The sequence below is a fragment of the Anabrus simplex genome, chromosome 1 (assembly GCF_040414725.1).
Source record: "Anabrus simplex isolate iqAnaSimp1 chromosome 1, ASM4041472v1, whole genome shotgun sequence".
In the NCBI taxonomy this organism is placed as follows: domain Eukaryota; kingdom Metazoa; phylum Arthropoda; class Insecta; order Orthoptera; family Tettigoniidae; genus Anabrus; species Anabrus simplex.
Window position 1 is genome coordinate 1,337,557,702 of NC_090265.1, and position 13,440 is coordinate 1,337,571,141.

General features: G+C 36.6%; 1 protein-coding gene across 1 annotated transcript in view; it reads right to left on the bottom strand.

Moving 5' to 3' along the window:
• The window catches only part of LOC136858968 (angiotensin-converting enzyme), a 248,026-nt gene extending 240,831 nt beyond the window's left edge, over nucleotides 1-7,195 (bottom strand). Inside the window, exon 1 of the mRNA XM_067138664.2 lies at nucleotides 7,066-7,195. Coding sequence (XP_066994765.2) covers nucleotides 7,066-7,195 — 130 coding nt within the window. The remainder of the gene's footprint in view (nucleotides 1-7,065) is intronic.
• Nucleotides 7,196-13,440: the final 6,245 nt, after the last annotated feature.

The window sequence follows — 13,440 nt, forward strand, 5'->3', positions numbered from 1 at the left end:
AGATTATGGAGGATGATAATTAGTCATCAGTCGACTATTAATTCTTAATTTAGCCGTGGATAACTTGAATTACGATCTCAATAACGTCCATATGTTGATGTTCAACATATAGTACCAGATGATTTCTGATGAGGAAAATATTATCAAATAAACCTACATGCACATGTCTATGGCAACCGTAAGAATTCCCATACAGGTTATGGAAGCCTAGGAGCTTATTATGAAGCTTTATTCGATATCACTGGAGACTTATTTACTCAACTGAAAGTTATTAATTGCAGATAGAGTCTTCTTACAAGTTGAACCACCTGGATATAGTATGAATTGGTTACATGGTTGACAGGTGTAGATGATAGCACAATTTTATAATAAAGATATGCACTTATCTTAATTTTTACTTACAAATAAGAGATCAATTCATAATTTCTTTTTAATCATAATATTTGAACGTATGATTTATGGAAAATAACGGCTTATTGGGTTATCTCTGCCTCTGCTAGAAGGCACACCAAGAACCTTGAAAATTATTTAGAAAATTCTTTGAAAATTTCTTTGAAATTACCTTGAAATTACTTGAAAAATTCTTTAGAAAATTCTTTTTTTTTGAAAAATTTATCGGAAATGTTCACTTGAAGATATATTTGGCAATGTGATACAAGTCAAGTGTTTAACATTTTCTGAGGACATATTCTCATGTTAATCCCGATGTTATTTCAAGTACGAGTATGTTTAAATTAAACTAAGATACCTTATTATAAAGAAATTAATGAATGCTAAGTGAAGATGATATGAGTGTTAGGAGAAAGTTCACGAAGACTCACGAGATTGAGTTATGATTCTAATTATTTTTTATTTTATTTATTGTGATGATGTATGAAAACTGCGTCCAAGATTTGAGACTTTCAGTCTTGATACTGTACATACTCTGATTTGATATTTTATTTCGTCTGATTAGATGCATCTAATGTTTACAATTTAATGCTTTTCAATTTAATGTTCCAATTTAGTTTTTATTTTCCCAATCTAATGTTCTTCGATTTAATGTGTTTTAATCTAACATTCTTTCAATTTATTGATTTCAATATGAGAACTTCAAGATATTTTTCAAGAATCTGAAAATACCTTTCACCTACATTTGCAAGGGAGAGTCAAAGACAATAATTAATTTCAGATTTACTCTTATTTTCAAATAAATTTCATATGGTGAAACTTAACCATTCTTTCAATGACTTCTAGCCTAAGTACTTTGATTTAAGTAGAAGCTAGTGTATATTTTATTTGCCGAAAGTGGAAACTAACTAGGGATACGAATAGGAGACGTCTGTACGTAAGTTAGGTTCATCCACTTGTCTGTCCGGAAACCTTTTCTCACGCGGAACTCATAGCCCGTAAATCTTGAACGGTAAGATGATGGTATGAAACTCGAGCTAGCCTGGATCTTGTGCGTCTTGACCTGGACGCGGGAACGGCGCACCAGAGACTTATATCCCCTCTCATTTACATCCTTACTACAACTCCTAAATAACCTCATAACCATGTGCAGAGATCTGTACCCTTTATTGACAATCATATTTATGTGATTACCCCAATGAAGGTCTTTTCTTATATTAACACCTAGGTACTTACAATGATCTCCAAAAGGAACTTTCACCCCATCAACACAGTAATTAAAACTGTGAGGCAGGTAGCAAGATTCTCAGAGATGGCTATAAATTAGTATGGAGTGGACGCGAGGAAGAGGCCAGAAATAGTGTAGCTTTCCTGATAACAAAAGACGTGGACGCCATTACCGAAGTATCCTATAAGAATGATAGGATCATTAAATTATCTATGTAGCTGGAGTCCACAAATTACACGGTAGTGCAGGTATATGCACCACAGGTTGGATGTAGTGCTGAAGAGAAGGAACAATACTGTCAAGATCTAGAAGATATAATTGATGGGATAAACAATGTATATTCAAGAAAGGCAGCAGACGGAATTGTACCAACTACCGTGGCATCACTCTACTCTCTCATGGACTAAAAATTCTGGAATAAATTATAGAGATATACCAAGAGAAATGGTAGAACCACTTTTATAAGAGGAACAATATGGATTTAGGCCTGGAAGATCAACAACGGATCTTATATTTGCTGCCAGGATGCTGATGGAAAAACATTGGGAAAAGGAGAAGCCTTTATATCTACAGTTCCTTGACATCGAAAAGGCCTATGACAGCATACCAAGGGAGCTTATTTGGGAGTGCCTGAGAAAGCTCGAATTTCGAGACAGTCTAATTTCAAAAGTTAAGGTGCTTTATGAGTTATGAGGAAACCAGAAGCTGTGTACAAGTCGGTTCTGGACTGTCAGACTGGTTTGAGACATAAAGGGGAGTACAACAAGGTAGTGCTTTGTCGCCCTTATTATTTATCATTGTAATGGATACTATATTAAAGGCGCTAAAAGAAAATGGTACACAAGACTTAAAATCATTTGCATTTGCAGAATATGTAGTAATTTGGGGTAACTCAGAGAAAGATGTAGAAGAGAGACTGCAGGGGTGGAGTCAGGAATTTGGGAGATATGGATTAAACATCAACAAGGCTAAAACGGTGGTGTTGAAGGTACAGAAGGGTGACAATCAGCCAGAAATCATGCTAAATGGCACTAAGCTGGAAAGTGTCACAGAATTTAAGTACTTGGGTAGTATAATGTCCAAGGATAACTTAACTAAATATGAAGTAAACAGTCAAATCAGCAAAGCAATACATTTTACCTCCAAGTAAGACAGCTACTATGGGATAAACAAGTACCACTCAAAACCAAGATGACACTTTATAAATCATACTGCACCCCTATCATCACATATAGCCTGGAAACCGGTACATTAACAAGAAAGGACAACTCGAAACTCCAAACAGCAGGAATGAAGTTCCTACGCACAATGATCCAGAAGACCAGGTGGGATAAAATCAGGAATGAAAAAGTCACAGAAGACGTAGGACTAGAAGACTCCTTACTCCAGAAGATCCAAAAGGCAAGACTGAAGTGGTTTGGCCGTGTGGAAAGAATGAGTGCCATCAGGTCTGCAAGAAAGGAGTATGAAAGAGAAATCAGGGGAAAGAGATCAGTGGGCAAACCTAGAGAAAAATGGACTTAGTGAAGAAGGATGTAGAGGAGAGAGGTCAGAATTGGGAGCGGATTGTGAACGAAGAATGGTTCATGGACAGAACAAAATGGAAGGGGCTCGTATACCACACCTGGGAAACTGGAGTTGGTCAACGATGATGATGATGAGGAGGAGGAGGAGGACTTTTCTTATTTGTGAAACTCTCAACCTGACTTCACCCTGTTTATCATCATACCATTGCCCACCGTCCATCCCAGAACACTATCGATGTCACCCTGCAGCCGTTCACAATCTTGTAACTTATTTATTAAGTTGTCCTGTACGGAGTGCCTGGTGTGAGTCCTTTTCAATTAACTCTTTATTCTGCTTTTCTGCGTGATTAACCCTATTTTTTAAGAGGTTTTTATTTTCCCTTCTAGCAGAATGATATTCCACATGGTGGCTACTGTTCATACTCTGTCTGCTATTCCACAATTTCTTCCATATTGCCTGCTTTGCTTGATAGCACCCTCTGTCAAACCACTCTTTAGCTCAATGGCTACAAGACTTAATGATAATTGCCTCATCCATGAGGACTGATGCACCATCAATTTTGCCTTCTCTGATTTCCTGAAGTATGTGTTGAGTCTTCTCTGAATTTTTGTAGTGTGTTTGTGTCTAGAGTTCTTGTCCATCCCTGCATAAAATTTTAGCATTGTATTTCGATTGTTTTGTTACAGCATATCTTTGTGATGACTGGCATGTGCTTCCTCATTAACACACTACCGTACCAGTCTTGAGGACAGTTTGATCTTTAGCTTCAAAGCTCTGCACAAATGTTGGATGAATTTTGCTTCCCCCATCATGACGGAGGTATGTTTTCACATTCTGATCATTCACTAGAGTCAAGCCCTCTTTAGGTACCTCATTACTAATTCAGTTAACCTGTTTGTCTTGTCTCTTGGGCAAATTAGGTCTCCTGCTAGGGTTATTCTGTCCCTATTAAATATTATGTCCAGAGCTCATGTCTCATATAATAAAAGGCCTTCGATTTTGCTTAAAACCTTCATAATGGGTCCGTATTGAACTGAGAATAACAATGATAAAGACAAATTTAAGGTGTCCACCTTTTCAATACAAAACAGCTTGTTGCTCTAATTAGAACACAACACTTTAATTTCGAACTGGTTTCGACATTGGGCGAGTGTCATCATCAGCCGATCTTGTAAATAGGGTCAAAGAACATGTTATACAAAAATGATGACACACACTTTATAAAACCTTAGCACTACTGATCGAGAAAATGAGACAGAATGACAGAGATAAAAACATGAGTCTAATGTTTCTGACAAGATGAACCTTGAGAGTCATGTGCGATCTTAAATGAGAATAAAAAACATGTATAATGTTAAAAACTTTGTTGATCCATTTTGCTTCTGGTAATTAAAACCTTGAGAGACTTGTTAATAGCGACAACCACACTATACATGCAGGGTCTTGATTGTAGATAAAATCTTTAAAACTTGGAAGGACACTTTGATAGGTCCATCTACGAAGAACTGTCGTAGATCGTTTAAGAGCAATGCATCCTTGGGCTTTAATTTTTGCCATGTTATTATTATTGTTTAGACAAATTGTATTTCGTGTGTGTGAATACAATGAAGTAGATGCAATGTATATAGCTTTATCACAGTAACTTAAGTGTTCAGTTATGTCATTCTAGGATTATGTATGAAGTTCTGTTTTGTGGTGAATCATAATATGTGATATCATTGATGGGCATTATGTGATAGTACATATATCACACCCTTGCACTGTATTCAGAAGTGAGATATTATTATTATTATTATTATTATTATTATTATTATTATTATTATTATTATTTCATTTGTATATTTGTTCATAATATTTTAAGCTGGAAGGTCTCCATATGCGATATGGGTAAATATTTTTTGTACAAACGGATGGGAAAACACTGCTATTTTCAAGTGGAAACTTTGTACGAGTCATGTGGATAGCCCAGAGTCTGATGAAATTGCTTGGTTGTTATTGTCATGGGATCCAGAAGTGATTCAGGGCATTGTCTTGATATGACAAGAGGATCTTCCACTCATGATTGGCTGGCCAGAATCAATCAAGACGTATCATGTGAGAGGAAAGGGGGAGATGAGGTCTATTTAGGCATATGAGAAAACGGTGGAGCGGACTTGACTTCAGACTTTGGTGGAGAGTCTTTGACTTCAAACTTTGGCAGGAAGGGGAAATGTAACTTTGGTGGAACGTGGTTTTATAATGTTCGTGGAATGTGAAGTGTGGACTAACCCACAACTGTGGAGTGCTTAGGCACCTGGTATTGCATCACTTGCGGTGGCTAAATATTATGTGTTGGTGAAAGCTATGGGGTACTGTAACTCAGAATTTTCATATATATATATTTATGCTTTGTACTGGACTTTCAATGGACTAACTGCAAATGGTACCTTGATCCTCGCTTTTGATTTCCCACTGTTGTTGTTGTTGTTGTCGTCATAAATATGGAGTACTCCAGCGGTATTTTATGAGTGTATTTTATGTATATTTTGGTGTGTTGATGAGGTGCTCACGCACGGATGTTATTCATAACATAGTTAGTTGTTTTAGAATAGATGAACCTAGGTCCAGTTCCTACCTATTTAGTCATTTTCAGAAGGTTACGTCTGAAGTAGATGTACCAGTACGCAGCTTTATATTAGAGTTTATATTAGAGTAAACACTACCAGTAATGTATTTATTAACCTGCTACCCACCAACATGTACAGTACTATCTTTATTTGTATACAACTTGCATGTGACAATGCCTACTGCATATTCTATGCTTAAGAACAGAAGATTGATTGATTGATTGATTGATTGATTGATTGATTGATTGATTGATTGATTGATTGATTGATTGATTGATTGATTGATTGGCAATAGCTCAGGAAGGAAACCAGTACCGGTAGTATATCCCTTTACAGAAAAACAGACTAAATAAAATTGCTACATACGATTTTGCTGAAATTTAAATCAAACCTGAATTTCTCGGTTGTTAAAGAAAATTAAGACAAACAGTTGTTTTTAACAATTTGACAAAGATAGTTACAGTAATAATTTTGATTACGGTACATTATTTTACTGAACCCTATAGATCATTGGAGAGTTAGCACCTGCAACATTATCTTTCACAAGATGATGGGCAAGTCCTGGGGTGCCAATTCAAAAACACTATAGCCATATGCATCTCAGTCTCAGTATATGCAGCACCAGACTTGAATGCCTCTCTCCATGCACCAAGCAAATTGTTATTGCAGTAAACGGTATGACCCGAATCGTAACTGGTTCACAACTAAGTATTTATTTATTTTCCACCTAGTCGATACAATGATTGCCTAAGGCAACTTATCGGTTAAAAGTGATACATGTTTCGTATATTATCAACATCTTCAGCCACATAACACTGTTTAGATGAAAAATACATAAATTGACAAAATAGTGCTTTAGAGGAAGTGTCCTTGAAAATAACATAAGATTGACAACATTAAAACAAATAAAAAACTCCAGAGGAAATATATAAATGATTTCTACAATTGAAAGCAGTTGTCAAGGAAACACTTGTACAATATTCCATAGAAAATATTTCCTAATGAATATTCTTTTCTTAATAATTCTAGAAAAAGGTCAATTTATAAATTTAAAAAATTAAAAATTATATAATTTGAAAGTAATTGTCGAAATGAAGAAATCCAGATATCACAATGTGGCTCTTATTACTAATGCAAATGAAAATATTACTGATTCCTAGTTGTCAATTCTTATTAAGCCTGCTTTCCTTTGGAACAGTAACTCCTGTCATTCTTTCACAGTCTTGTGTCTGGTGTAATATCGATGGACAAAACGTTGAAGTATTATGATAAAGTCTTCTATAAAATGCTCTTACCAAAAGTCAGGGAACTTACTGTTCAGTACTGCCGCTTCATTCAGCAACTCCACGTACCGCCGGTAACGTCCACCCATCTGACGACCAGTAGCGGTCCGCCATGCCAACCAGTAATGTTTCAATTCGTTAGGTTCCCGACAGTTCGCCATGATGTTTGTCAGTGCTGCAATTATAGAAGTGACACAGTCCAACTGACTTATTTGTTTAGTAGTTTAGGGTACCTAGTGCCTACTTCTTGACAACTGATGTATTTACATGTTACCTTAAAGTGGAAATTTGATTTTTACACTAATATTGCTATTTTTAAAAACTGTGCTCAAGAGTACCATTTAATGGCACTAGATGGCAGTGTAGTCAACAGTCGTCTCATTGACTACCAACCTATCAAAGAAATATGGATATATGGATCTGTTCGGTGGTGGAAAATGAACTAAGTTCCTTGGGAAATGGACTGGCCATCCTGTTAAAGGAGAAGTGTTCAGATGACAGCAAAGCCAAATGACCACACGATAGTATTAATATGGTTATGGTTTGTTGATTTCAAGGTTTGTGTTTGTTTGATGTCTGTATTTTAAAAGTTGGAGTGAATTTTTCTTAAAAGGCTAATTCATAATACATCAAAATTACAAAACAGATGACCGAGTGAGTTGGCGGTGCAGTTAGGGGCATGCAGCTCTCAGCTTGCATTTGGGAGATAGTGGGTTCAGACCCCACTGTCGGCAGCCCTGAAGATGATTTTCCGTGGTTTCCCAGTTTTACACCATGCAAATCCGGGGGCTGTACCTTCATTACGGCTACAGCCACTTCTTTCAACCTCCTAGCCCTTTCCTATCCCGTTGTCGCCATAAAACCTGTGTTGGTTCAACGTAAGGCAGATAATTAAAAAAAGAACAGACATATATTCCAACAAAATATGTGAAACTAGGAGTGACAATATTTGATGTAAGGTGGACAAATGCATTACTGTAAATGTTGCTCCAAAATGTTCTTTTGTTTCTCAAACTGATGATTTCAGAGAAGAAAAGCAGAATCATGGAAAGAAAGACAAAAGTAAACATACTTGGCTAGATTTTAAGATATGTTTTAAGGTTGTAAATTTTACAGTCATGTTTCAACTCTTGATCCTGATAAATCTCAAGGTGCATGCTTGTTATCTGAAGAATGAACTAATTATTATAATTACTTGGGTGGCACTACAGAAGCAGAAATTATTTTTTAAAAAAATAGAATACGCAGGCATTCATTATTCGATAACCATAAAAATGTTCGAGAAACATTGGCTTTAGCATGGTCATCTCTGGTGAGGGTATGGGACACACATCCTCACCAGTATTTTTAAGTACACCATTTTATTCAGGTAGTTCTACTCTAATTACATTTTAGCACTTCTTTGGAACAACATATGAATTAATAAAATTACAATAATTACACTAATTTCCTATATAATATTCAGACTGTTTAAAGATAACATAGTGTCCACCAAGATTCTTTTACCCTCCCTCATTACTCAAAATGACCGAGGAAAGTCAACTATGTATTGTTTGCCTATTGTAAACAATAATATTCTTATTCTCAGTATATTCTGGTCAACAGCCGAGAACAACACTCGGCTCCCCAGCTTCAGAGATAATGGCAGAAATGTATTTGGGCCATTTGGAAAATACCAAGATTCATAACAAAATCAAAGGAATTGTGTTCTGGACACGCTATGTCGACGATACGTTTGATTTAATAGCTCACAACATCACCAACGGCGATATCATCCGTGAACAATTAAATGCAGTTGAACCATGGATTAAGTTCACTTCCGAAGTTGAAACCAATAACTCGTTAAACTTTTTAGATCTCACTATTAATAGCAGCTCGAACAACTTTCTTCTAATATCTATAGAAAGCTTACCCAAACCGTAAACACCATTCGTCAAGATTCTATGCACCCGGACTCTCAAAAAAGAGCGACATTTTATTGTCTAATTCATAGAGCTTTTAACGTCCCATTATCTGACACGAATCAAAGGAAAGAACCCAACACAATCTACTTTATTGCGAGAAAAAAAGGTTTTAGCAAACATTTCATAGATAGGATTTTCAGTAAAATTGTAAACAAATCCACCTCAACTCTGCTCAGAGAGACGAAAAAGAAAGGAGATAACTATGCCACCTTCACTTACACCAATAGAAACATTTATGAAATCACAAACATTCTTAAGAAACATAATATCAGCATTACATTGAAAACAATCAATATCTCTTTTATGACCATTACAAAGTCAATAGCAAATACCACAAATCAGCTGTTTTCTTGTTAAATTGTAACCAATGTCCAGCGAGTTACGTTGGTCAAACTGGAAGAAACTTTTTTATTAGATATAAAGAAAATATTCCGCCATGAGTGCCCACCTAAAGGAATCCAATCACTCTTTCACTTCCATAGAGCAGGACTTAAAAATTCTTTGCTTTAATAATAAGGGCAATTTCCCTAACATCTCAGAACACAGCTTCATTTGCATAGACCAAAAATGCGATCCTGCTCACAATTTCAATGAAATTTCGGAAACTGTGAATGTGCTTTTCGACGCATTATTCAACAGTTTCTCTTTGAACAAGCCTCACAAGAAACACTTGTACACGCTCACCCTCTAGCCACTGGATGCAACCCATCCCTACTCTCCCTTCAAACTAGCTTTCATCACACATGGCCTCCACAGTTCACCTTCAGTCAGCCGTCAACAGTAACACACGTATCGAGCGTAACCACTCTTGGGAAGACAAGGACGTAAGTAGTCAGATGTGTTGCATGTTCATTCAATTTCACTTGTAATTATAAGATGTTTCAAATAGCCGTTTTCGTTCTAGGGATACTCAACCACAACACAATTTTTCCATGTATGAACTTACAGTCAAGTACCTATTCCGCCTGCCTCATAACCTTACCAAGAATCATCAACATCATCATCACGCAAACAAGAAGAGCTCGATTATCGTATTCTATTGGAACTATCACACATGTTCAACATTTTTATCTTCATTTTAACAGAACCAAACATTTGTGCTCCAGCATTTTAAGAACATCCTCCAATTTTTTATCGTGCATTTTAACTGACGTATTGCGTAATCCGGATCGTAATTTAATGTGTGTTCGTCTTTGTCTCTTTTATTTATTCTTCCATTTTTTCGGCTGAAGATGTCCACCAACAAGGACGAAACATGTTCCGACATTTGTTAATTACTAATTAAGCAAAAAATTGTTTGGAATGTAAAGGTGGAAACTTTGTCTGTACCATTTGAAAACTGATCATAGGCCTTCACATTTAGTTTTCTTCCGACTCTGATATTAGGGCAGCTAACGTAAAGGGAGTCTTTCTTTCGTATTCATTCTTGTCTTTTTATTTAAGCGATCATTCCTTCGGGATTATTTTCTCATTTTTATAATCATCTTCACAATTTCCCATGCTGATATAGGTCGATGACCACGCGGTTTTACACTTTGAGACAATCATGATTGAAACCGTCGCTAGTAAACGCAATTGAACAATATATCCATGCTAGCAGTGCTCGGTGTTGATATGGACTAAGCAACAAAAGTATAAATTAATGAATTCTGTTATCATAGTTGGTACGGTGAAATGAAATGGCGTATGGCTTTTAGTGCCGAGAGTGTCCGAGGACAAGTTCGGGTCGCCAGATGCAGGTCTTTCGATTTGACACCCCTAGGTGACCTGCGCGCCATGATGAGGATGAAATGATGATGAAGACGACACATTCACCCAGCCCCCGTGCCAGAGAAATTAACCAATTAAGGTTGAAATTCCCGACACTGCCGGGAATCGAATCCTGGACCCCTGTGGCCAAAGGCCAGCACGCTAACCGTTTAGCCATGGAGCCGGGCAGTAAAACTGTATAAGAAACAAATGATCGGAAATTGCATTCTCTATAATTTTTGTTGGGTAGTACTTTTCCATAGGACCAAAAACATAGGTAGACTATTTTAAAAATAAAATTTTAGGCACCTTCCGTTTACCTACCATTTCATACAGTGTGAATAAAATTATTCATAGTCTAGACTGTAGTGCCCTATTCCCTGACTTTACATACCGATTTCCATTAAGTTCTGTTCAAGCACTTTCTCGTAGTTCTGTTATCATAGTCGGTACGATAAAAATGTACATGACATAAACGATCAGAAATTCAATTCTGTATAACTTTAGTTATGTAGTATTTATCGATACGACCACCAATATTATAAATATTTGAGAATTACATTTTAGACCTTCCCCTAAAGTACCATTTCACTCAGCGTGAATAAAATTGTTTATAGTCTAGATTGTAGAGCCTCGCTCCCTGACGTTACATACCGACTTTTATAAAATCCTCTTCAGCCATTTTCTCGTGATGCGCGTATAGTACGCGAACCTTTTCTTGATCCCTGAACTCCATAGTGCTAAATGGGAACGTGTGCTCAAGAAAAGGTTCGCGTACTATATACACATACGGATAGACAGAGATGACAGAAAATTAAAAAATGCATTTCCTTGTTACTGTGGACACGACCCATACAGAAATACCATCGTTTTTAAATTCTGTGCAATGCACAGACAAAACACTTACCGTATTATACATATATATCCAACAGACTTCTTTGAGAAGAAATAGATAGTTAAATGGAACTCAACTGGGCAACTGGCTAGGCGGTTTGGGTCACATAGCTGTCAGCTTGCAGTCGGAAGATAGTGGGTTTGAACCCCATTGCCGGCAGCCTTGTTGATGGCTTTCCGTTGGTTCCCGTTTTCATACCAGGCAAAAGGCGGGCTGTACTTTAATTAAGGCCACAGTCACTTCCTTCCCACTCCTAAGCCTTTCCTAACCCATCGTCGCCGTAAAACCTATTAGTGTCAGTGCAACGTAAAGCAAATAGCAAACTGGAACTCATAATGAAAACTTCTCTGTGTAACCGCTTCAATTAGTATACCGCACACGGCCCTGCAAACAATATTCTTCGCGCTCTAAGCCATCTGTGCGACCAATTTCCTGGTACAAGATATATTAAAACGGATCAATTTTGATAGATTCTTAGCCCTTTCATACCCGACTGCTCAATTTTTAAAACAACTGTGATGTACTTTCAAGCTGGAAAATATTGGAAAATTTTTAATAAAATATTAATACAATTTGTTTTACACTGATTTACGACCTACACATTTGTGTGATGCGGGACAAAACTGTCGCAATTGCTTGCCTTTATGATAGATTACATTTTAGCCGTAATTACACAACACAGCACTTCACACAGCATTTTAACAGGTAAGCAACACATATTGCTGAAATCTTTCAGATTGGATTGTGACACTACTTCACTTCATGAGATTTTCTAAATCAGTTTGCATTCTTTTAAAGATTCAGATACATCTCAATTATACTGTATTTCATCAGTTGAATGACATACACTGACTACTCTATTTCGTGTCAATTTCTGAAACCGATTATATTCCTTGATGGAGATAGATACACATCAAATTTTCACAGCCAAGACCTGATTATTAGAAACTTAACCAGTTGTATGTAAGAGAGCAAAGCTTAAACAAACTTGTGGTACAGGTTTGAACCTTCTTGCGAGAATTACGAAGTAAGAAATAAATATGTTCCTGACCTACACATATGTGTGGGCAGGGTCTGAACGGTTTAGAACTTTTACTTTGATAACTAACACCAAATAGCTTACCGTAATATGAAAATAGTGGAAACTCTCCTCAGTTAACACGAGAGCAGCGGCGACAGCGTGTAGTGCTGCCATCTAGCGGCTCGAAGAGAATAACAAAATGCGCTATTAAAACCCAACACATTTCGACTTCGAATCCAAAGAAATACAAATTTTAAGACATTTGCGTCGTTCTTGTAACATAATGTAGGGAAGAAAGACGGTGGATGTTGATCTGAAAGAACCAGTGACATGGGAGCCCATATGACAGTTTGTAGGGAAAATCTTTTTTCCGGTATGAAAACGCTTCGCCAACAAGTACGTACCACATATAATCAACTAGAATCACATATATTTTACTAGAAAAGAGAACAAAAAATCTGCTTATGTAGAAATTTCAATTATTCAAATAACGTTTACTTATAGATTTCACTTCGCTGGATAGGTGAAAATACATGATGAAACTGTTAAAATTATATTTATAACATCATTTTGAATGTTTCAAAATAAATTAAGGAGAGAAATTCCTCAATTTATTCGCTCTCATGAGAACTAAAAAAATGTATTGCCTTAGTTTTGAAGTGGTGGACAATTTCTTATATTCATTACCCAATGAAAGGGAAGTACACCCGAAATAATATTATTGGCTTTAGGTCCCAATAACTACCTTCTTACAGTTTTCGGAGACGCCGAAGTGCC